This window comes from Acinonyx jubatus, chromosome D3, assembly GCF_027475565.1.
Source record: "Acinonyx jubatus isolate Ajub_Pintada_27869175 chromosome D3, VMU_Ajub_asm_v1.0, whole genome shotgun sequence".
Classification (NCBI taxonomy): domain Eukaryota; kingdom Metazoa; phylum Chordata; class Mammalia; order Carnivora; family Felidae; genus Acinonyx; species Acinonyx jubatus.
This window is the reverse complement of record NC_069392.1, coordinates 13,334,400-13,359,110: the sequence shown is the minus strand read 5'-3', so window position 1 is coordinate 13,359,110 and position 24,711 is coordinate 13,334,400. Positions and strand designations below refer to the sequence as shown.

At 49.8% G+C, this 24,711-nt stretch overlaps 1 protein-coding gene across 3 annotated transcripts in view; it reads left to right on the top strand.

Annotated features, from left to right (window-relative positions):
• Positions 1–24,711, top strand: part of SPRING1 (SREBF pathway regulator in golgi 1) — a 170,806-nt gene that overhangs the window by 17,682 nt on the left and 128,413 nt on the right. The window contains exon 5 of one of the 3 annotated variants that reach the window (XM_027043800.2): positions 14,650–14,791. The exons of the other annotated variants lie outside the window; for them this stretch is intronic. Within the exon in view, the coding sequence (XP_026899601.1) occupies positions 14,650–14,655 (6 nt within the window). The 3' untranslated portion in view covers positions 14,656–14,791. Of the gene's footprint in view, positions 1–14,649; positions 14,792–24,711 lie in introns of those variants that run through there. 3 annotated transcript variants of the gene reach the window in all.

The following is a 24,711-nucleotide window of genomic DNA, read 5'->3' as shown; positions in this document are numbered from 1 at the left end:
TCCGACTTCAGCTCAAGTCATGATCTCACTGCTTGTGGGTTTGAGCCCCGCATTGGGCTCCGTGCTGACAGCTCAGAGCCTGGAGCCCGCTTCGGATTCTGTCTCTCTCTGCCCCTCCCCCCCCTCAAAAATAAATAAACATTAAAAAAAATTCAAAAATTAAAAAAAAGTTTCTAAATGATGAGTGTTTGGGGCTAAAGGTAAGAGGACAATTTAAAGCATTTCCCCCAGTTCTGAATCTTAATTGCGCTGCTTGTTGCTGGAGTGCAAAGATCTGTCCCAACAGGGAAACAAACAGCAGAGTGTGTCAGGTGCCGAGGCAGGCAGATACGAAGGAGGGGTGAGCTGCCTCCACCAGGCCGGGGCCTCAGGGCAGCCCTAGACCTGGCAATGTGGGGCTGGCATCGCATCGCGGCGGGAGCTCGGCACCTCTTGGAAAGCGGGGGATGGGGTTTTAGAGCCTGGACGTCAGCTGTCCATATGCTCCCGAAGGCGGACTGCAGGCCTCCGGGAAGTGCCTTGGTTGGTGTGGCTGCAGAGGACTGTGGGCTCGGGCGGCGCCACCTGCAGGATCCCCAGCAAGGCTTTTCCTGGCGTTGGGATTTGCAGATAAATTGTACACGTGCCGAGATGTTGCTTATTGTGGTGCTGGCGGCTCCCTCGCTGGCGGGAGAGAACTCTGTCTTGTGGTTAGTGACTGCTTGCTGACGGGGGGGCTCTGGGTGGTCTCCTCTCCCGAGTCCCAGGCCCTTCATCTGGAAAGTGGGGTCACCCGTGTGAGGTATCCGCGCGAGTGAAGCCTAGTGCTCAGCACAAAGTCCGCCGTCTGCAGCCCAGCAGGGGAACAGTGTCAGGTAGTCACAACGCGGGGGGCCGTGGGCCCCTCAGGTGGAAGGGTGGCGATTACAGAATTCCCGGCATTATTTTTATTACTAGTTTTAAAAGAACTCATGCTCACGATGAAGAACTTCAGATAACTCAGAAATATGTAAAGATGAAATTAATAGTCACCGAAAATCCCATGACCCAGAGATCAGCGCCAGTCTTCTTTCTCTTCTCCCATGACTTTTCAGGCAGAAACAGGTGCCCGTTTTCCTCTTGAAGACAGTCCTGTGATGGACATCCTCCTATGTGAACACACAGGCCTGTAATAATTGTAATGACCACATGGTGTCAATTTTGTGGATTACAATAATGTTATTAACCCCCTGCTGAGGACACTTAGCTTATTAACATTTGCTTTTTTGGCTGCTACAAACAATGCATTGATAATAGCACTTTTAAATGCATGTTTTTAAAACATGCACCAGTTTTTACTGTGACCTAAAAATTGTGGGAGTGTCTTTTTTTTTTTTTTTTTTGCCATACCCCTGAGACCCTCATGTTATCATTTAACTGTGCTGATGGATGTCAGTGTTCTAATTTGTATTTATTTAATTGCTGCTGACATTAACTCTTCCATGTACTAATAGGCCATTCTTCAAATGTAGTGAACTGTCCCTGACCTTGGCCAACTTTTCTTTCTTAGCATTTAAAAAATTTGTTTTTAATGTTTATTTTTGAAAGAGAGACAGAGCGCGAATGGGAGAGGGGCAGCGAGAGAGGGAGACACAGGATCTGAAACAGGCTCCAGGCTTGAAGCTGTCAGCACAGAGCTTGATGTGGGGCTCGAACTCACAAACCGATATAGATTGTGACCTGAGCCGAAGTCAGATGCGTAACTGAGCCACCCAGGTGCCCCAACTTTTCTTTCTTTTTCTTAGCATTTTTAAGTGAGGGCTAACTTTTCCAGTTGACCTAGGACAGCAATGGCGGGGGCACTTCTGTCCCCAAAAGGACCTTTGGCAAGGTCTGGAGACATTTTTGTCACAACTGGGGGAGGATGGTGCCTCTCGTGGGTGGAGGCCAGGACGCTGCTAAACATCCTGCCACGCACAGGTGGGCCCCATGACACGGTTACCTGGCTCCAGATGTCAGCGGGGCCTAGGTGGAGGCCCTACCCTCAGGTCACATTTCCCCCTTAGGTGGAACAGAGAAGCTACCAGGAGCTTGGAGCTGACTTTATTATTTCCCTGCCCTTGCTTTCAGCCGTGCTAAAGCGCCGCTGATTAAATTACCCTGGAATCCCAGGGGACCTGCTACTTCCCTCACTGGTCTCTCCCAGCCCAGTGCTGCCTCCACGAACAGCATTATTACTCTGCCATGATGTCCTTAGCACACTAGTGTGATCCCAGAGCAGACGCTCCGCTGTGGGATGGCCTGCAGGTTCACAAACAGTCCCCTCCCCAACATGACAGCTTTGTTCTCCAGGTCCCCCCGCCCCCAGCAGCTCCTTGTGTGGGGTGACTGGGGGGGGGTAGAGGGAGTTGGGAGATGCCACTGCAGATTCCGTTTGCTCTGCTATAAGAAGGTGCCGCACAAGGATATAGTAACGCTTTTTTTGCCTGTGGATCATGAGGGTTCTTTCCTACACGAGTGCTTTCCCGACCGCGTGGCTTGTGGGCACATTGCCTTCGAGGCCCTTCTGCTTGGATTTGTCCCGCATGGTTTGTTATCAGGGTGCCGGAGCAGTCGTGGGTGCTGGTCTCCCTGTTCCTGCGCAGTCACGCATCTGCGAAGTTCCTTGGTCAGTCCACGTTCACAGGCACCAGGAGGGATCGGGGCTGGCAGTATGCTGAGTGGGGACAACTGTCCCAGGGGCCCTTGTCCGTTATTTTGTGCCTACGGCTTGATTCCTATCCAGTGATAGAGCTGAGCTGCTGGACTTTCTAAAAATGAAAGGCCAGCCTTTAATATTATAATAAAGAAACAAACGTTTTTGAGACGGAGAATAGTTCCTTCGGCTTTGGACTTTTCTAATTTGTTGACTTTGTTTTTTTGTTTTTTAATATTTATTTTTGGGAGAGCGCAGGTCGGGGAAGGGTGGAGAGAGGAGGACAGAGGATCCGAAGCAGGCGGTACGCGGACAGGCTGACAGCAGCAAGCCCGACGTGGGGCTCAAACTCATGAACCGTGGGATCGTGACCTGAGCCGAAGTTAGATGCTCAACCGACTGAGCCACCCAGGTGCCCCAGTTTGTTGACTTTTTACGCAAGGTGGAGCAGGCAAGCTCTGGCTTGCCGTCCGGGTTGTCACGACATCAAAAGTTTGAGTAAGAAACGGTTGCGTTGGCTCTCAGTGAAATTTGGGGTTTCAGACTATGTCGGCCACACCCCACTGTTACTAAGGGCGCTGGTGTGTGTAAGTAGAACACCAGCGGTATGAGGTGCGTGGGTGGCCGCCTAATTTTATTGACGAACGTGCAGGCATTAAAGACTGGGAGTAAAGTAATGTTTTCTGGCGTTGCTTTCCTCATCGGTGAAATGAGGGTGATGGCTAAGGTATCTCGCAGATGGGAAATTCTGTTTGGGACCAGCCAGAGATGCCGCCGTGTGTGAAAGCAAGACCGGAACTCGTGCCTCCCAGCCTCTGGATCCTGGGCTCTGATCCTCACAGGACGAGCGGACCAGCCATCGGAGACCCGTTTTCCTGAAAGCAGGGCTTCCCCCTTCTCTCGCGAAGATTTCAGCCGGGGCTCACCGCTTTCTGCCTCTTCCTCCTCGAATGTTAAATAGACACTGTATTCTTCTCTGCTGGGACCGGCTTCTCATGGATTGCTGCTCTGCACCTGTGAAAACAGCTGTTGTGTTTTCCATCATAAGAAACAGCTGCCTTTTGGCAGGGAATCACAGAGCTGTATACACGGCTGTGCCTGAGTATGGTGCTAAGTTATTCAGGTGTGCTTAACCTGAGTTACCCAGAGCATCTTGGAATTCCGAAGAAGGGCTTGTGTAGTCGTTCCTCGGTAAAAGGTTTTCCTTTCATTTCTTTTTGTGATTACAAAGTAGAAACCTTACAGTATAGGAAACTACACTGAAATTAAATTGTGCCAAACTAGACTCCTAGGCCCCAAAGATAACCATGTCATTTTTGATGTAAGTTTTGCCTGTATTTTGTACATAAACATGTTATTTTATGTTAGTATGCCAATCAAGTAGAATCCTGTAGATAATATTTAAAAATAAACAGTCCCTGTTAGATTGATGTAACGCAATTATAGCTAATTGTAGAGTAGGAAAGTGCATGTTTTTGCTTCTATGATCCGGCCTCTGAAATAAAGCCAGGTTAGAGGCTTCGAAAGCCCTTTCAGAGTTGCACACGAGGATGGCTCTTTCCATGCGGTGGCTTTTTGTTGTGTGCAAGTAAGTGGTAGGCCGTTCAGCTTGTCCAGAGCGGACCTGCACGAAGCCTGCCGGGGACGGAGCCTGGCCCAGGCTTCCCCTTGCGAGCTGAGAGAAGGACGGGACGAGCCCGCCAGATCTCCTCATATGCAGGCCATTCAGATGCAGAAAGGAAGGGGAAGCTATGCGAAAAGTTTGGGTAAAGATGTGTGGATCATCTTACTGGACATCTGGTGTTGGAGGAAGGATGATCTGAGCTCAGGGCAGCCCAAGCGTCCCCCGAAGCTCCAGCTCTGCTTTGACAAGTGTCCGGCAGTGTGATGGTTTCTGAGGGCACGAGGGACCTCTGCTTTTAAAGATACTCCCATGTGCTTCGTGGAGCCTTCCGGCGGGCACTGTTTGAAGCTGGGATCCGCCGTGCTCGCTCTCCTCGTGTGCTGGACTCCATTTCTCCTGGGAGGTCTGCACCGGGCAGAATTCGGGGATGCCCTCAGAGCTCAGTCCCTGACACGTGTGCCTGTCCTTGCTTTGCCTGTGGCCTGCTAAGTGCCAGCTTGGAAGCCCGAGATAAATAGTCTTGCAGCAGCTCAGCAGTTGGCTAGGCTCATTTATTCGACACAAATAAGCTCATTGACCTGATTTAGCGCAGGGAGGAACTATGGAGTTAAGTCAGATGAGATCTCAAAGCCCTGTCTCTCGTCTGCAGCCTTCGCAGACCCCCAAGGACAGCCGCCTGGTTAAACGATGCTTGTGGGCGCCATTTCAAGGGCAGAGGGGGAGAGAGGATGGAGAGGTGGAAGGAAGAGGGATGGAGAGGAGAGAACGAGGTGCTGGTGGCACAGACACCAACAATTGCTCTCTGTGCCACTTGGTGGCACCAATTCCATAGGTTTTCTGTCCCAGCACACTGCTAGTCAAGCGACTGAGGGCCTGGAGCCCGCGTGGTCTCCCTCTCCTTGAAACAATGAAGCGGTTTCTGTCGATGGGGAGCCCGCTGCCGCTGAGGACACATCGGGGCTGTTGATTTTGTGCACGGACACCCGGGAGAGCAGCCTCTGATCTGCCTCTGGTGCCCATGCTGTCCACTTTCTTTTTCCTCCCCGTTCACCGAGAGGAGAAGGAGAGAGGTCTCTTAACCGTCCTTACCCAGGAGAGGACAGCGCCTTGGAAGCGCTCCCAGTGTCCCGTTCTGCATCCGTCTTCTGAGGCAGGTGCTCTTTCTCCCCGTTCTGCAGAGGAAGTCTTGGATGCACAGGTGAGCTTCCTCAGGCCACGCCGTGGGACGCTGCAGCCACATGCACACTTGAGATCTCCAAAAGGTGCGCGCAGGCTGAGTGGGCAGCACATGACCTTGGCAGACGGTGATAACAGCAACCCTCTTCTAATCATTTCTGGTGCTAGAGGCCTATTTAATCCTAACAACCACTCCTATGAGGGAGGGAGGTCGGTCGGTCTTTTCATTCCCGTTTTAAGGAAACGAGCCCGAAGATTCAATACTTTGCATAGGGACACACTGTCTTGTTTTAAACGACCAAGACTAAACCCAGACCTTTCTTGTTTTAGCCCCTGTGATGGAGTAAACGCCGCACGGGGCTCTGAGCACGAAAGGCAGGGGGCAGGTGCCGGGGGAGGACCGGTTGGCATTCGCTCTCACATTTGCACTCTGGCCCCAGGATTGGATCATCCTTGATTTAAGCAAAATGTTTTACCTTTTCGCTGCTGGTCCCTGCCAGAAAGGGCTTTTGAAGACTGTACTAGAAGGGGAACTTAACCCTTTCTGTACTAGTGAGAGGGCTGTGTCTTACTATCCACCAGGCAGAGTCCTTGTAATGGGCTGCATTGTGTCTCCCCACCAAATTCATATGCCTGAGTGCGAAGCCCTTGTACCTGGGAGGAGATGAGGCCTTCAAAGAGGTGACTGAGTGAAAATGAGGCCATTTTCACTGGGTGAAATGAGGGTGGGTTGTAATCTGACAGCACTGGTGTCCTTACAAGAAGAGAGAGACACCAGTGGTGCAAGCAGGTGGCCGTCTGCGAGCCAAGGTGAAGGACCACAGGAGAAGCCAAGCCTGCCGACAGCAGCCTGAGCCAAAGGACAGCACGGGCAGGGGAAGACACGGCTGCACCGCTGGAGTCGTTCTGGCTCCGCGTGTCTCCTCCCTTCTGGGCCTGTTGGCCCATCTGTGAGTGAGGCACACGGTCATGCACAAGGAGCCTTCTGGCCCCAGCCCTCTAGGATTGTAGGCGCTGGTTGCCAGGACCTGCAGAGGTTGGTTGAAACCAGCAGTGTCTAACCAGAAGGGGATTTTACGCCCTAGGAGACATTGCCAGTGTCTGCGGACGTTTTCGATGGTCACCAGTGTGTATGTGGAGTCACTACCGGCATCTCCTAGAGGACAGGAAGGCTGTTCGACGTCCTACGGCGCACAGGACAGCCCCCCTCCACAGACGGTTAGCCGGCCCCCGGAGCCTCTGGTGCCGAGTGGAGAAGGCCTGGGTTAAACCTGTCACCCCTTGAATGGGACTGGCACCACACTACCAGCCCCAGCCATTCATTCTGCAGGTATTTAACGACGCCTGCTGTGTGCCTAGCTCTGGGCTGGATGCTGGGGAGCACACAGGAGTGGAAGAAGACCTTCTGAAATGTAAAATTGAGTGGATCCCGAGCCTCTGGTTTGGGGAATGTGGTACCTGAGCATCCTTAGGTATTGATTTACCCTTAAGATAAAGTGTCACTTGCATTTTTATGCTCGAACGGCACAGGCACCACGTGTTTATTCCTACTCCATTCACAGACCTACACCTGTATAGCTTGATTATTTTCTAAAAGGATTTGAGAAAATACATGTTTATATATAATACTGATTAGTAAAATAGAAATAAAATTAGAACAACCTTTTTTTTTTTTTTTTTTTTTAGTGTTTATTTTTGAGAGACAGAGAGAGACAGCATGAGCGGGAGAGGGCAGAGAGAGAGAGAGGGAGACCCAGAATATGAAGCAGGCTCTGGGCTCCGAGCTGTCAGCCCAGAGCCCAACGTGGGGCTCGAACTCACAGACCAGGAGACCATGACCTGAACCGAAGTCAGACGCCCAACCGACTGAGCCACCCAGGCGCCCCTAGAACAACTTTATTTATTTATTTATTTATTTATTTATTTATTTATTTATTTATTTAAAACTTTTAAAAATGTTTTATTTATTTTTGACAGAGAGAGAGAAAGAGACAGCATGAGCAGGGGAGGGTCAGAGAGAGAGGAAGACACAGAATCCAAAGCAGGCTCCAGGCTCTGAGCCGTCAGCACGGAGCCCGACATGGGGCTCGAACTCACAGACCACGAGATCATGACCTGAGCTGAAGTCGGACGCTCAACCGACTGAGCCACCCAGGCGCCCCTAGAACAACTTTAAAATAGAATGCAGACATGCAGTTGAACAATACAGGTGATGCAATTGAGTTTCCTGGCAGCAAGGGCAAAAAGAGAAATAATCCCTCATGTTAATGCAAAGTATTAATGACATAAACACAAAGCATTTCCTCAATGCAAAGTCTAAAATGAAATTTTTGTACAGGCTTTTGACAGAGCATACTGACTGATACTTAGATCTATACTATGTGTAGTGAGCATACCAAAACCAGGCATATTTGGATGTTAGAACAATGAATTAGAAATGGTCTCTGCTTCCAGAAAATATGGTGTGTTGTGAGAGATAGGCAGTTATGTCATTACCTGCCATATGGGATCATAAATGTGAGGATAGAGGAAGTATTGCTGTGTGGGTGAGGCTCAGAGGGCAGACTTAGTAAAATGACATGTTTATACATACGTACTTTTTTTTTCTAATATTTGTAATTTTTTCTAATTACAAAGTAATACACTGCATTATAGAAAATTAGGGCGGTATGAAAAAGATTAAAAGCTCTCATGATTCTTTTATCTATAGATAACCACTCTGGGTATGTGTCTATTTTCATATACACACACTTATATATTAATATATTTCACAAAAAAGAAAATTTGGATCCTGTTTTATCATTTTGTAACCAAATGAAGGCCCTCGAATGGGGCTTTGAAGTAGGAGTTGGGAGATCACCAAGCACAGGAAGTGGTGTGCGTGCCCGGCTGGCTGTGGAGTAGATAGCCAGGATCCATGAAGATGGGTGGGGCCCCACGTTTCATTTCACAACTCCTGGGGGGGGGCACCATTCCCATGGTAACAAAGAGAATATTGCCCCCCACCCCCACCCCTGGGTTGTACAACCCAGCAGCCCTGTAACTATTTTTGTTTTTTCATTTATCAACATAATGGAAGTGGTTTTCTATCTTAGTCTACCATGTCATTATTTTTTTTGTAACAATGTTATCAGGGTATACTCACTTACCATACAATCCACCCCTTTAAAGTGTATATACAGTTCAATGATTTTATTATATTCACAGATATGCACCCATCACAGTTCTTTTTTTTTTTTTATTTTATTTTTAACATTTATTTATTTTTGAGACAGAGAGAGACAGAGCATGAACGGGGAGGGTCAGAGAGAGAGGGAGACACAGAATCTGAAACAGGCTCCAGGCTCTGAGCAGTCAGCACAGAGCCCGACGTGGGGCTTGAACTCACATACCGTGAGATCATGACCTGAGCCGAAGTCGGACGCTTAACCGACTGAGCCACCCAGGCGCCCCATCACAGTTCATTTTAGACACTTTTGTGACCCCCCCCCCCAAAAGAAACCCCATGCCTATTAGTAGTCACTTCCCATTCTTTCTCCCCCCAGTGTCTGGCAACAATTCATCTAGTTTCTGCCTCTATGGATTGACCCATTTTAGAGGTTCCATATAAATAGAATCATGCAATATGTGGTCTTTTGTAATTAGCTTCTCTCACTCGGCATATTTTCAGTTTACCCATGTTGTAGCATGCATCAACTTCTTTACTATCGCTAGATAATGTTCTTTTGTGTAGAAAACAAATGCACATTTGTTTGTGCACTCTTCAGTTGAGGGGCACGTGGGTGGTCTCCACTTTTTGGCCCTCAGGAGTAATGCTGCTATGAACATTCATGTGTAAGCTTCGTGTGGACATGTCTTCAGTTCCCTTGGGTGTATCCCGAGGACTGGAATTTCCGGGTCATTTGGGAGCTCTGCGTCTCACCTTTTGAGAAACTACCAGATTGTTTTCCAAGAGAGTTGTACCATTTTGCATCCCCACTTGCAGTGTACGAGGATTTCCGTGACTTCACATCCTCTCCAGCATTCGGTATTGTCCATCTTACTGATTATGGCCATCCTGTGTTTGTAACGTGGAATCCCGCTGTGGTTTTGACTTGCGTATCCCTGGTGGCCAATGATGTTGTACATTTGTATGTCCTCTTTGGAGAGAGGCCTGTCCTCATCCTCCCATTTTTAAGTTGGGTTGTCTTTTTAGTGTTGAGTTGATGGAGTTCTTTACATACAGTTTTGGTGTCAGTCCCTTATCGGATACATGATTTGCAAATATTTTTCTCATTCTGTGGCTTGTCATTTCACTTTCTTGATGGTGTTCTTGGAAGCATAAAGGTTTGATTTTGATGCAGTTCAATTTAACTTTTGTTACTTTGTTACTTTGTTACTTTTGTACTTTGTTTCTGGTGTCCTGTCTAATACCATTTGCTTTTTAATGTGTGATCATACTCCTTGGAATGGATGTCACATAAGGGGATAATTATTTGATTCTAACTTGCATTAAGGCATTTGTTTTAAATGATTCCCCCTCCCCCACTGGTGGATAGCTGCAGTTAGACCATAGTCATTTTGTCCCATCTTATAACCTTTTTAAAAAAAAAATTTTTTTTAACGTTTATTTTTTATTTTTGAGAGAGAGACAGAGCATGAGCATGGTAGGGGCAGAGAGAGAGAGACACACACAGGATCTGAAGCAGGCTCCAGGCTCTGAGCTGTCAGCACAGAGCCATACGAGGGGCTTGAACTCACGAACTGTGAGATCGTGGCCTCAGCCAAAGTCGCCACTTAACCACCTGAGCCACTCAGGTGCCCCTCCTGTAGCCTTTATAAACACTTCATTGTTCCACATGCTTTTTCTCCCCCACCAATGTGTTCGGCTGTGCTCAGACCTCTGCATAGTGGCTGGGGAGGTGCTCGAATCTCCAGGCAGCATACCTAAGCGTGTCCTCTGCCCTGTCATTTCATGGCCAAAAGTCACAACTAACACAACCTTGCAGGACATGTCGCCATCTGCTGGCAGAGGTGGGAAAGTGCGGCGCCAGGAACAGGAAGATCGCACTTAGAGCACATTGTCAAGGATTACCGGCCAACTCTTTCCATTCGGGCCTACTCCTGTTGCTTTGAAGCTCTTCCCACCTTTGGGGGTAGTGTTTAAATATGAAACCCTTTACTAAACAAAATCTGTTTTCTACAAGGCAAGGAAGCCTGGGTGGTTCTTGTTCCATGGGCGCTACCTGGGGCATGAAAAACGTCATCAATTAGGAAGTACTGTACCACAGGTGAGGGAAGGGAGATGAGTAGGAGGCATTTGTTGTGCCCGACGGGTAACGTTATCATTGTGTTTGCCGGGTCTCCAATGCTCCAGAATCCATCCAGGTGTGTCATTATACCTGCTACTTGCTGCCAGCTCTTCCGGGGTAGCCTGTGCCCACTTTGCTGATGAGAACAATGAGGCCCTGTGAAAATAAAGAACTGACCTTTGAGGGGCGCCTGGGTGGCTCAGTCGGTTAAGCGGCCGACTTCGGCTCAGGTCACGATCTCACACTCCGTGAGTTCGAGCCAGGTCACGATCTCACACTCCGTGAGTTCGAGCCCCGCGTCGGGCTCTGTGCTGACCGCTCAGAGCCTGGAGCCTGTTTCAGATTCTGTGTCTCCCTCTCTCTCTGACCCTCCCCCGTTCATGCTCTGTCTCTCTCTGTCTCAAAAATAAATAAACGTTAAAAAAAAAAAAAAAAAAGAACTGACCTTTGAGGGCTGTGTGCTGACAGCTCAGAGCCTGGAGCCTGCTTCAAATTCTGTGTCTCCCTCTTTCTCTGTCTCTCTCTGTCTCTCAAAGAATAAAAATAAACGTTAAAAAAATTTAAAAAAAAATAAAAAAAGAACTGACCTTTGTATGTTTTCTAGAACAGCATGGGCAACAACCTGATTTTTTTTTTTTTTTAATGAATGATAGAACAGCCAGGATGTGAAATCATCAGTACCTAGCATAATGTCTTATACTCTATTTTAATAAGTATTTATTGAATGAATGAAAAAAAAAAACTTCTGCATCCCTACTTGTGACCCACCTTCTTTTCACCACACCTAGCTGCTGCTTCTGTCCTAAATGCTGCAGTTATTTCAATAAGTATTTATTATGTTGTTCAATGAGAGAATACGTGTTTTTTGTTTATTTATTTATTTTGAGAGAGAGAGCAGCAGGGGAGGGGCAGAGAGAGGGAGAGAGAGAGAATCTCAGGCAGGCTCTGCACCGTCAGCACGGAGCCCGACGTGGGTCTCAAACTCACCATGAGATTGTGAGCTGAGCTGAAACCCAAGAGTCGGGTGCTTCACCAATCGAGCCACCCGGGCACCCCAAGAGCATGTGTTTCTAATTCATTTCACCCTTTAATAAAAGGAGTATAAAAATGTGACTCGTCAAAAAATGTGCAGAAAAGTTTGTACACGAATATTCACATCAACACCACTCACAACAGCCAGGAAGTGGAAGCCGCCCGAGTGCCCATCAGTAGATAAATGGATAAACAAAATGTGGCACATCCTACAACGGAATACTAGTCAGCCCCCAAAAGGAACAAAGCACTGACACCTGCTACAATGTGGATGAACCTGGAAAAATATGGATGATGCTAAGGGAAAGTAGCCAGCCACAGAAAGGCCACATGTTGTACGCCTCCGTTCATATGAGATGTCCAGAGTAAGCAAACCTGTAGAGATCAAAGGCAGATTCTTCATGGTTGCCAGGGGCTGAGGGGAAGGGGAAAGATGAGGAGGGACTGCTAAGGGGTAGGGGGTTTCTTTTGGGGTGATGCCGATACTCTCAAGTGGACTTGGGGGATGTTGGCACAACTCGGAACACACTAAGAATACCGCTTGAGGGGCGCCTAGGTGGCTCCGTCAGTTAAGTGTCCGACTTCAGCTCAGATCATGATCTCAGTTTGTGCGTTCAAGCCCCATGTTGGGATCTACACTGGCAACGTGGAGCCATCTTTGGGTCCTTGGTCTCCTCCTTTCTGCTCCTACCCCTACTTGTACACTCACTCACTCTCTCTCTCTCTCTCTCTCTCTCTCTCTCTGTCTCAAAAATAAAAGAAACTAAAAAAAAAAAAAAAAAGAATACCATTTGAAATCGGGTTGCATTTTATAACATAGTAGCATCATTTTACATGAATATTTAGTCACTCTGAAGCTTGATTTCCTTCCCTGCAAAAGAGACATGATGCTCTCCATACAGGTTTTTTTTTTTGGGGGGGGGGGTGGATTATATCGACCATGTATGTAAACTTTCTTGCACACGCTATGTTCAACAAATAATCTTTTCCATCTCCCAGCCCTGAGCTGTTAGGATTCTGTGGCTTTCAGGCTAGTGAAAGGGCTTTCGACGAAGTCCTTTTGCCTTCAGAAGCTTCTAGCGGGCAGTGTGGCCGAGTGGACTCAGAATGTGAAATGAGGGTTTTGGACTGAGCTAAAAGCGTGGAGTCTGTGGTTTCCTCACGTCGGTGCCCTTTCTACCTTAGGTGTCCGTTAGAGTCTGCTCCATTCTACCCTGCAAGTTCCTGATCCTAAAAAAATGGCACTTTATGGGTTTGTGGGACACGTGCATCATCTTCTACCTTATTCCGAAATGATGATGCAGGGGCAGTTGTGTTTGCTGCTGGCTGCCCCCGGCTCCACCGTCACCAGCTCATTCCTCAAGGGACCGATTTGCAGAGTGGCCTTAGAACAAGGGCAGTGCTGGGAGTGTGGCGAGCATCAGAGCTTTTACTGCACGCCTTGTTAAAACAACTCTGTCCTGATGAATAAGGACCCTTCAAGCTACTCCACATAGGCAATATGTTGGATAAAGGCAAATGTGCCAGCGAGGCTGGAGGGGGGGAATGTCAGGGGGCTTCTAGAAGCATCTCTGCCATCCCCAGACCAACAAGTCACAGTGGTCCTGCCCTCAGACACCTCAGGACCCAGATGAAATTGACCCTGCTGATGACCGCTGTGCTCCCCCTGTGCTAGGCCTCTGGGTGAGCTGGAGAGCCCCGCACACGTGCGCCTCCTCAAACACCTGCATTTGAGAGAGGCCTCCCCCAGGGGGGTGCCCAGCAGAGGGGAATGAATTCGGAGCATGGAATTTTCACACTGGGTCGCAGGGACTGGGGAGAGAGAAATGTTTGGGATAAATTGCAGGGGGAGGACTCATCCTGCCGTTCTTAGGAAAATGAAATAAAGAGGGAGAAGGACTCTGTTGGGTTGTGACATTTCCAAATTCTCACTTTTACATTGAGAAGTAAATTCAGGTTCCCTTTTTAAAAGATAACTTTGCTAGGGACGCCTGGGTGGCTCTGGCTGTTAAGCATCCGGCTCTTGATTTCGGCTCAGGTCATGATCTCACCGGCTCGAGCCCCACATCAGGCTCCGTGTGCCGACACTGCAGAGCCTGCTTTCGATTCTCTCTCTCCCTGTCTCTGCTCCTGCCCCTCTCATGCTTTCTCTTTCTCTCTCAAAATAAGCAAATAAACCTAACAATTTTTCTACTGTCAAACTTACTCAAAGGCCTTCATCTGGGGGCTGACGCTCATAACTGTAACGAGGTTATGGGAGGAGTGGAATCCAGCCCCAGCCCCTGCGTGGTCTCTTCTTCCACACGGCCCCTCAAACCATGATGCAGTGGTGTTAGGCCTGAAATGGCTTAAAATGAAGGTAGTCTGCTTTTTCTCGGGCCCTCAGCCACCTTTTACTGACAACATGTGCACGGCACTGCTGAACCCTGCCCCTGAGTCTGCTGTGGAAGTGTGCGCAAGGTTTTCTTCCCTATGTGGGTTTGCTAGTTCTTGTGTTTTGGCTGAGAGTGCTGAGTCGAGGACTTCAACGGAAGTCCCACTGATGGTGTAGACACCTGGGGACGGACAGAGGCACCATCATGGTGGATGATCGTGGTTTGGCAGATGTGAAGAGATGGCTTCTTCCATAAAGGACCAGAGAGTAAATATTTTCAGCTTTGGAGGTTGTATGATCTCTGTTGCAACTGCTTGAACTCTGTTGTTGCAATAGACAGTATATACACCAGTGTGCATGGCTGCGTTGCAATAAAACTTTATTTAAAGACACAGGTAGAGGGCCGGATTCAGCCTGCGGGCCTTAGGTTGCTGACCTCTGGCTCACCGAACCACCTTCATTGCTCCAACTCCTTTTTGAGTGTTGTCTCTTATTTTAGAGATGAAGTGCTAGAAAAGCTGGAATGTTTTCCTCCGTGCTCCCGGAAATGTTGCTAAATATCATGAAAGGCCACCTTCAGAGAGAAGGACCTCAACCGAGTGGAAGCAACAGGAATTTGGAGTTTTAAACCTACAGCAGATGCTGAGAAATGAAGATTCTGCTGTCTTCCCATTGTCCCTCAACGGAAGGCTGGGCGTTTTAATTAGCTAATGTTGGCAAATTGCTTTGAAGAAAATTGTAAAATGTTTCGTGCTACAAGGTGCCAAGAATCCTAATTAGCTTTCCTTAAAGATACCACCTGGAAGTGTGATATTTTGTTGCTCGAGGTCCAAGCCAGCAAGAATAACCTGCAGATCAAAAACTGGTTTTTCGGCAAACATAACTGAGTATAAATGGATCTCTGCATCGACGTCACATTTTCTTCCTTCTGCCTAATCTGGTTCCTAGCAGCTGGGATATTAAACCCCGTAAATGGAGGTTTTGGGTTTTTTTGTGTTTTTTCTTTTTTCCCTAAGAGAGCTCAGTGGCGACGGGGACATGAAACAAATTAACCCATCCATGTGTTGCAGCCGACGTTGCCTTTTGGATTTTTTGGCTTGTGCCCCAGAGGCCCTGCCCTGGTGCGTCAAGGTTACAGAGAGGAGGCGGCTGGCAGTCACTCAATCACAGAGCAGGGCTGGCTTTCAGGTACCCCAGTCCAGGAGAGACGTGTGCATGCTCTTAACAGCTGGGTAATGAATGTGCTCTCCAACATTCCTGTTTCATGCGGTGGCAGCGGCCACAGCAGCAGCACCCGACCTGTGTCACCGTCAGAAGCCAAGTGAGATGTAGTTAATATGGACCTTAGCCACCGACGTGCATGGATTTGGAAGCTCCAGGCTCTGATGAAGTCCTTGCCAAACTGGGGGGGGGCCGCCCGTGCAAGAGGAGGCAGCTGGGGGTGGGGGTGGGGCTTAGGGCAGGAGTCCCCAGCCTCTGCACTGTTGACTTTTGGGATCAGATGGTTCTGTGTACGTGTGTTGTGGGGGGGAGAGGGCCGTCCGATGCCTTGTAGGATGCTGACCAGCATCCCTGGCCTCTACCCACTAGATGCTGGTAGCAGCTGTCATTCTCCATGGTGATGACCAAAAACTGTCTCCAGACACGGCCTAATGTCCCCTGAGGGGATAATTGCCCCTCATCGAGAAGCCCTGGGTTAAGGGGAGGGCTAGGAGTCCTGTTTTTCAGGGAGACGCTTGGAGCAGGGCCCTAAGGGAAAGTGGCTCCACAAGCCACTCCTGCCTCTTCCCTGTGTCTCACACCCTCATGTCAACCATTAGCAGATCCCAAAGGCAGCCCTACCTTGACCGCATGTTGTGAACTGACCACTTCTTGCCGTCCAGCCCCTCCTACTCTCGTTCAAGCCCCTGCATCTTGAATAGACACGCTTGTGTGACTAGCCTCCCTCTGGTGCCCTGCTCCCCTTTGCGCCCCACAGACTGTTCTCCACCCAGCGGCCAGAGGGAGTCATCGGAAGTGTCAGTGGGAGATCTCATGGTCCTGCTGGGAACCCCCCGGCACTGTGGCACTTAGGTGGAACTCCTGCTCGACCTTAGGTGTGCGCTGAGTGCCTGCCTCGCCTCTGCACCTGTCCCCTCTGCCCACAGACGTCCTTCGCTGTCCCAGCTCTCTGCTCAGATGTCCCTCTCTAGAGGCCTTCCCCGACCCCACCTTGAAGAGCACACCTGTCCTCTCTGGGTCAGGGGTCCTCAGCCTCGGCACTAGTGACATTTGGGGCGGGACGACTGTGGTGGGGCTGTCCTGGACGTTGGGGGATGTGCAGCAGCATCCCCCCCCCCCCACCCCAGATCACAGTGGCACAGACCCCACCCACCCAACTGCGACAATGAAAAAGGTCTCCAGACATTGCCAGTGTCCTCTGAGGGGCAACATCGTCCTGGTTGAGAACCACCGCTCTCCTCCTCCTGCTTTATTTTTCTTCACCACACTCTCTGGTAAGACATCCAGTCTATTTGTCTTCTTCACTGGAAGGCAAGCTTTTTGAAAGCCGAGATTTCGATTTGTCCCCTGCTGTATTTCCAGGGCCTAGAATAGAGCTTGGTGCACAGTGGGTACTTAGTAAATGTGTTGAATGCTCTGAACTTTGTCCTTCTAAACATCCAGTGGGGCAAATGGCCTCATGGATTTTGGGCAAGACTGGACCTACAGAGTGTGTTTTGCTGGCCACAGACATGGAAATCCTGTGCCTTGGATGCCTGCAAAAGCATCTTTAAAGCACAGAGAAACCTTCTGGAAACCTCGGCCAGGGGTCTTAGTAAAGGGCAGCCCCAGGGCCCTCCCCAGTTCCGTGCTTACCTGTTTTCCGCGCTTACCTGTTTTCCGCAAGTGCCCACATGGGCTTGCAGAGCACAGTTGCAGAGACACAAAGCTCTGTTAAGAGTGAGTTGCCCCGGACCTGTAAGCATTTGCCAACTGAAGGGTGGGGAGGTCTGGAGATTCAGAGAACACTCTAGCTTTCGTTTGTGGCTGCAAGTGGTATCTAGAACCTGGTCGATGAAGATGGTCAAGTTCATTCCCCTCTCCTGTGTTACTCAGACCTCCGAAGGGTCAGCCGTGACGTAGCGTGCAGAGCCCCAGGAACGCAGGTGCACATAGTGCGATGGGCTGGGTGCATGCGCACAGCTGTTTCTCTCTCCCATGCTGCTGATATAGCCCCTGGTGTTTGCACATTACCCCCCCTCCCCGCCCTCTGTCCCCAGTGGAGGTGGAGCACTCACGGTCAAGCGCAGTGATGAGGAGAAATCTGACTTCAGACAGGTCCCTCCCCTAGCTGCACGACTTTGGGCAAGTTACCTTTCCTAAAACTCAGTTTGCTGATCTGTCCAGTGGGGGTAATACCTACCTCTCTGTTTCGTTGTGAGGATTGAAATGAAATGAACAGCGCTCCTGGCCTGGCCGCTGTCCGTGATCACGAGGAGTAGTTATTCCCCCGTTATCTGGGTTCCCATTTCGCCGGCTCAGCCCCTGGCCTGACTCACCTGCCTCCTGCCTTTGGCTCCTGCTGCCTCCACCGTGTCAGGCGTCCTGACTCTCACCCCCTCTCCCTCCCTTCCCAGCACGCGCATCTCATCACTGTGATTACACCGTATTAGCCCCCGTGATTGTTCCATGCCTTGGCACCTCATTACTGAAATAAAGTTAGCATTAATGGGAGTCCTGCAGCTAATCCCCTCTGCTCACCTCTCCTGAAAATGCATTCCGGTGATTAGCAGGAGAGACACATGCATATATTCATTTTTAAAACTGTTCCCTCCTCCCCCTCTCCCTGCGTGTCTACTCACAGTCACTAGAGATGGAGGCCAGGGGGCCTTTTAGCTGCCAGCCGACAGAGGAGGCAGCGAAATCGTCCTGAACTGGGGCAGGGCTGGGCTTAGGGAGCAGCCAGCTTCTCCCCCTAGAAAAAGGAACACATCCGTTTCCTTTGGGTGGGTACAGTTAAACACAAAACCCACCCACAAAACAAAAGGCCGGGGAGTGAGGCAGACTGGCGGGTCCCAGGCTCACCACCTTCTGGCTAGGAGACCTCTGTGAAATTGCTTTAATCTTCCTGATGAGCAGTTTCCTCCACTGGTGAAGGATCATGCCTGATAAGGAACGGGCGAGGGCCGGGCGCTGCCTCTGAGGCCGGGGCGGTTCACTCTCCTGCCCTGGGCTAGGGAGCCAGAGGTCAGGTGTGTCCACGGGGCTCCTCCTGGCCCCCAGCGCCGGGACAGCCTGTTTCGGTTTCCTTTTCCACTCGGGGACTGCCAGTGCCATGCAGGCACAGTGAGGACTGATTGCTCAGAGGTGTGGTATCATTCATCAGGACTTGGGGGAACACTGCACTCACCCCTGGGGGGTCTGCACACCTGCAGACAATCAGATGGTCCTTCCCCGAAGGGCTCAGGGGCCGGCTCCCGGGTCCACACAGGTAGCCGGCCGCTCACCTTGCGTGCGTTGCCTCTGTCCTGATTGATCTGGGGGCAGAATGACCCTCGTGGAGCTCCCTCGTAGCAGCCAAGAAAAGGGAGCAGAACGGCAGAGGGAGGTGTGGGGCTGTAATGAGATTCACAGGCGCCCTTACTCACCCTGCGTGTCAAGGAGACATTTTCAAAAAGGTTTGACACAGCATCCTCGCAGAGCCCTTTGCCAAAACGCAAGGTGGAGGCCCCTGGAGTACTTTAAGCCGGCTTCTGTTAACAGAGCAGTCCGTATGCATATTATAATCACGCCGCTCCAATTCCCCGTTAAGCAGCTGTTCCCACAAAGAGGGACAATAGCCCAGCCCCACCCCTTTGAGAGCTGATTTCAGTCATGTCTTTGCTGCTGCCAATTCTTTGATCAGTTTTCACTTAGGATCTGGAGGGCATGTTACAAAGTGCTTTGGGCTGGCTGCCAGCAGGCACCTCACTGGAGCATGACAACAGCCCAGAAGTGTCAGCGTGGGGAGAGAGACGGTGTGCACAGGATGCCTTTTAAAAAATAATTATATTTGAATTTTAAAAGCAATCTTCATATATGTTCATAGAGTCATTTATATGGAAAACTATGCCGGTTGCTCTACCCTTTTAATATTTGATGTTCCGTCAGCTTCCTTCACAGTTGGGATAAGCGTTCTGTGGCGCCACAGGGAGTTTTCGGACTCCTGAGTTAGGAAGGAACCGGGAGAGGGCCAGTTCCTGTCATTTCTGCCTCCCTCCTCCCTTGCCCCTTCCTCCTGCACCTCAGCACACACTCTGTTCTAAATGGACTCTGGAGGACGTTGAGGGCCGAGTGGGAAAGGGGCTGGGGTGTCCCACGTTAATTCCATTTGGCAGTGGTGGTGTTTTTTGTGTGTTTTTTTTTTAAGTTTATTTATTTGTTTTGAGAGCGAGAGTGCGCGCGAGCACAAGCAGGGGAAGAACAGAGAGGGAGGGAGGGAGAGAGAGAGAGAATCCCAAGCAGGCTCTGCACCATCCGCACAGAGCCCGACCCAGGGCTCGAACCCATGAACCGCGAGATCATGACCTGAGCCGAAATCAAGAGCCAGGCACTCAACCGACTGAGTCACCCAGGCACCCCAAAACTATTTTATTTTTAATTTTTTAATATCATATGTATTTTTGAGAGAGAGAGAGAGAGAGAGAGCAAGTGAGAGGTGGCGGTGGTTTTTATTTTCATTTAATTTTTATTTTTTATTGCGGTAGAATACGCTCAACATAAAATTGACCATCTTAGCCATTTTTAGACGAGCAGAGGCACTAAGCACACTCACAGTGTTGTGCAGTCGTCACCATCATCCATCTCCAGAACTTGTCATCTTCCCAAACTCTGTCCCCATGAAACATGACTCCCGTGTCCTGCAGCCCTGGGCACGTACCGTTTCACTTCCCGTCTCTGTGGATTTGATGACTCTGGGTACCTCACGCAGTTGGAATCATCCGGTCTTTGTCCTTCAGCGTCTGGTCTCTTTCACCCAGCATGATGTCCTCAAGGTTCATCCGTGCTGTAGCTTGCGTCAGAACGTCCTTCCCCTGTAAGGCCGAACGGCATCCCATCGTACGTCTACACCACACCACGTTTACGCGGACATCCGGGCTGTCTGCCACGTATTAAATCTTACAGGTTGCCAGTCAGCCATGTCAGGTGTTTACTTACCGACCGACATCTAGCTTCCTTCTCACCAGCGCCGTCTTAGAGTTGAGAGGAAGGAAGCCTGGGGAGGTGAGGAACGTCACGTCTCCTAATGTGCTATTAATTAGTGGAACCGAGGTTGGGTCTTGGGGCTGTCTGACTCTACAGACGATGGTTGTCAAATGTCGGTGAGCTCCGGGATTGCTCAGGGGAATCTATTAAAAATGCAAATTGCCGGGCCCGGTCTTGAGCTCTTTTGGTTCAGAAGGTCTGGAGTGGGATTCGGGAACTTGTATCTTAACAAGCACCCTACTCTGAACAGGTTATCAGAGAACCAGAACTTGCTCAATATGTTCTACGATCCAGGATTTTGACCGCCATCCTGTTTATCCTCGTCCCTAAGGGAATTGGAGACAGCTCTCCCCACCTCCCCACCCCCACCAAAACATTTCAAGATCAGAGAAACGGGAGTTGTCCAGATGAAGCAGAGTTGGGAGAGATGTCCACGTGGATCCATAAGGAGTTCATACCCGGGGCGTGTGTGAGAGCATGCGGTTTGGGCTGCACGGTCAGCTCTGAGCTGCTCAGCAGCCAAAGCAAAGAGCGAAATAGGATTCGCCACAGATGTAGCCACCTCATCACATAAAATGTGCCACCAGAAGCGCAGCCCTTGCGCGCATTTTGGTCTGCGGGCTCCTCATTGAGAAGACGCCGTGCAGTAATGGAAAAGAGTCACAAACACCCGAGTCCGTTTGACAGGACCGTCACGGGGCTGTTTCTTGAGGGTGAGCCAGGGTGTGATACCGAGGAACAGTTCAGTGAAAACAGATTCGGGTCGGGGTGGGGGTGCCTGGCTGGCCCAGTCAGTGGAGTGTGAGACTCTTGATCTCAGGAGCGTGAGTTCAAGCCCCACGCTGGGCGTTGGGCATAGAGATGACTTAAAAAACAAAAAACAACAAAACCAACAGGCCTGGAGAAAATTGGAAAATCGGGCCAACCCATTTCAAGGCCGCTTTTGTGCAGGGGTGTAATAGAGTTCTGTGTGTTCTGAACCGGGTCCTCTGGCTCCTTGTCAGCGTAGGGGCCTGTCTCAGCTGCTCCCTTCTCTCTGGTTCCTCTCCCGAGCCTGCGGGCCTTCCCACCCCAGAGAGAGGAGCCCAGCGGGGGGCCTCTGCTTTAATGACTAGGATGCTTGTCTTTAAAGTTTGCAAAGCCCTCGGCCTCCAACCAGTGGCCACTTTGGCCCCCTTCCTTCGGCACGCAAGAAAAGCTGCTGTCTGGTTGAGTGAGTTCTGCTATAAATCAAAGTGTCACCACTTAGCCAGTAGAAGTGATTTAATTAATCCGCTGTGTTGTCCCCTGAGCATCACTCCACCTGACTGCTAATCAACTTCCATCAGCAGGAGGAAAATGCAGGCCCCCTTTTTCTGAACCACATTGCATGAGATGAAGGAGGAGAAGGAGGGGAGAAAAAGTTAATTGCAGCAGGGGAGCTCAGACTGTCACGAGAAAAAAGTCTCTTGTGTGGCATCTGCCTCTTTCTACACTGTTGTCCTCGTCTCGGGTGAGCTGCAGGAGAGGACCACGTTTTAGTGATATTAATATAGACATTATCTATTGTCCATATCTATTTATCAGAGATAATATCTTGCCTAGAAACCCATGACAGCTGGCATATTGCAAAGAGGAACCATTCTTTTGTCACGCACCCGGTATTTAGACCTTTGAAACACACATCACACACACAAAACCTTCACCGATAATCAGAAAAGACTGCAAGTTTATGTATCTATCTCTCGGGCGCAGGAACATTTTTGACAAATGACCACCCCAATTTCCGTCACGTGCAGGCAGCATAAATGCAAGCCATTGCTCTGCAGTGTAATTAGGCAGATCTAGTTAATGCTGGTGTGCTTTGAAGGTGAGACAGGCTATTGTAATGAGAATCCCAAGTCCAGGATATTTGGAAGCCTCCCTTAAGAGCCTAAAACTTCCTGGAAATCTCTTCAGGAGTGGTACCTACCATGATGGCTCCATTTTACAGGTAGGAGGAACTGCGGCAAACAAGGGTCAGGGAAATTTCCAGAAAGTTGCAGAGCGTTCAGAGTGTCCTGAAGGTGGGATCCATCCCTTGTTGAGGGAGAGGAGGAGGCCCAAGATTCTGTGGTAAAGCATGGGCTTATCTGGAGTGGGATTCTTTTCTGATTACTGTGCACTTATTCTATAAAAAGAAATTTATAGAAAGTCTCTTTAGCAGGATGAAGACCAGAAAATCTTTTATCTGATCCAAAAAATGACATCTTGCATCAATTATACATAAACTTTGGTTTTTCCCCACCAGAGAAAGCCGCCCCCCCCCCACCCCTGCCCCAAGCAAACACGGAGCTCCTGCCCTGCTATGTGGGTGAGTCATTCTGTCTTTAAAGATGGGGTGGGGGCAGTGTTGGCCTTCCCAGCATGCTGTGTTGCTGCACAGATGTGCTCGGGATCAGAGCTTCTGCTCTAATAAAGTTGATCATCATATTTTTTTTAAAAAGAAAAAGAGGGCGCTGGAATCTAGTTGCACTAATTCTGAGAACCCAGGACATATAAGGACTTCCCTGGGCACATCCACACTTGGCCTCTTTATGTGCACCGCTGGGCCAGGGCCACCCCCAGCATTTTGAGACAGGGTGAATGACAGAGTGCCTCTCTGTTATTAGGAAGTTGAAATGCTGATTAATGCTGCATGGATATCTAAGGCAGCTTGCAAGGGGAAGAGCTGCCCTGAGACGAGGTGGGGGGGGGGGAGGGTGTGTGTGTGTGTGTGTGTGTGTGTGTGTGTGTGTGTGTGTGTGTGTGTGTGTGTGTTCCGCCCGACACTAGGGGGCAGCACCGCCTCCTCCTGCCTTTGGATATGGCTTTTCTCCGGCCTGCAGGAAGGCTAGCGCTGCTGGGCAGAGGCATGCATGAACAGCCAAAGAGTGCCCCCTCCTTGCCTAGGGTGAAGTCCTGCTTCACCTTGTCTGCTGCTGGGGTTGATGTCGAAACGGCTGGGTTTGAGGCCCCCACAGAGCTGGGTGGAATTCCGACTGCCACTTGCTGCACATCTGCATGTGTGTCCCTCTCTGGACTCAGTTTCATCTGCAAAATGGGAACACCCACCTCCCACAGTGGATGTCGGGATGAAACGACATCATATACACAAAAGCCCTCAGCACAGCACTAGGCACATGGGAGCTGCTAAGTAAACGCAGCTTCCTTCTTGTCCTGTGCCTTCCCTTTCTTCCTTCCTCCCCACGCTCCTCCATTCTCCCACTGTTTGACAGGCGTGGATCCAGATCCAGCCATGCCAGCCTCCCTCCCTCCGAGGCAGGCTCAGGGCCCTGTATCCCCCTCCCTCCCCTTTCAGCCCTTTGGGCTGTTCCGGACACAGTGAAGTGCTGTTCCCATGTGGACCCCTCGTTGAAGGGCTTCCCTCCACCGCCATCAAATTGCACTCCAGGCTGACGCCAGGCACATGGGGGCTGGGCAGTGAGCCCTTTATCGATGGTTTGTGGTTTTTTTTCATACACAATTTGGAAACATCTGTTCTGACATTTTCCGGGGTCGCAGACAGGAAGAGAACAAGGTTGATATTTCTCAGGTGCTGGTGCCTTAGTGCATCGGTAATTGGAAAGCAAAATGGTTCCTGTTGCCTCTCCATTTCATCATAAACATTTCATTTGAAAGAGAAGGCAGCATTATTGTGCCCAGGGGTTACATTGTATGCAAACAGGTACGCATTAAAGGCAAGTCTCCTCAGTGAGAAATGGCAAAGCATTATGAAGCCAGTGGCAAAGGTCTGTGTGACTTTCTTGTAGACAAAAGACCAGCCTCTGGTTGCTGACTGCAGCCCTCTTCTGCTTCCTTGAATTGGAAGCATATTTTCTTTTTTCTCAGTTAACCCCCTTCTGTAAATGAACACGACAAAGTTTGTGCCCAGAGGTTCACTGAGGGTCGGCAAGCAAGCGTATTTGTTCAAAAACCATTTACTGAGCACCTAGTCTGCCTGGATCTGTAGCAAGTGATAAATAAGACACCACGCGTGCCCTCTTGTAACATGATTATAGCGCAAAGTGGTGTCCCCACGGGCAAGTGAATTAACATTACGGGAATGCAAAGAGGGAGTCAGGAAAGGCTTCACGAGACATTTGCCAGGCAGAAGAGGAGGAAGGAGCTTATGGGGCAGAAGGAAGAGCTTCTGCCTAGACCAGAAGACGTGACAAGTTGCTGGAGCCATCAAACAGCATCGTTGGATAATTCTATATGCCTGTATGCTGACTGCTCTAAAGCCCATCAGCTCATTGAATTCTCCAACATCCTTCAAGTGCTAGCTTGGTATTATCCCTGCTTTTCAGATGATGCTGGGAGATGCTGCATTGCTTGG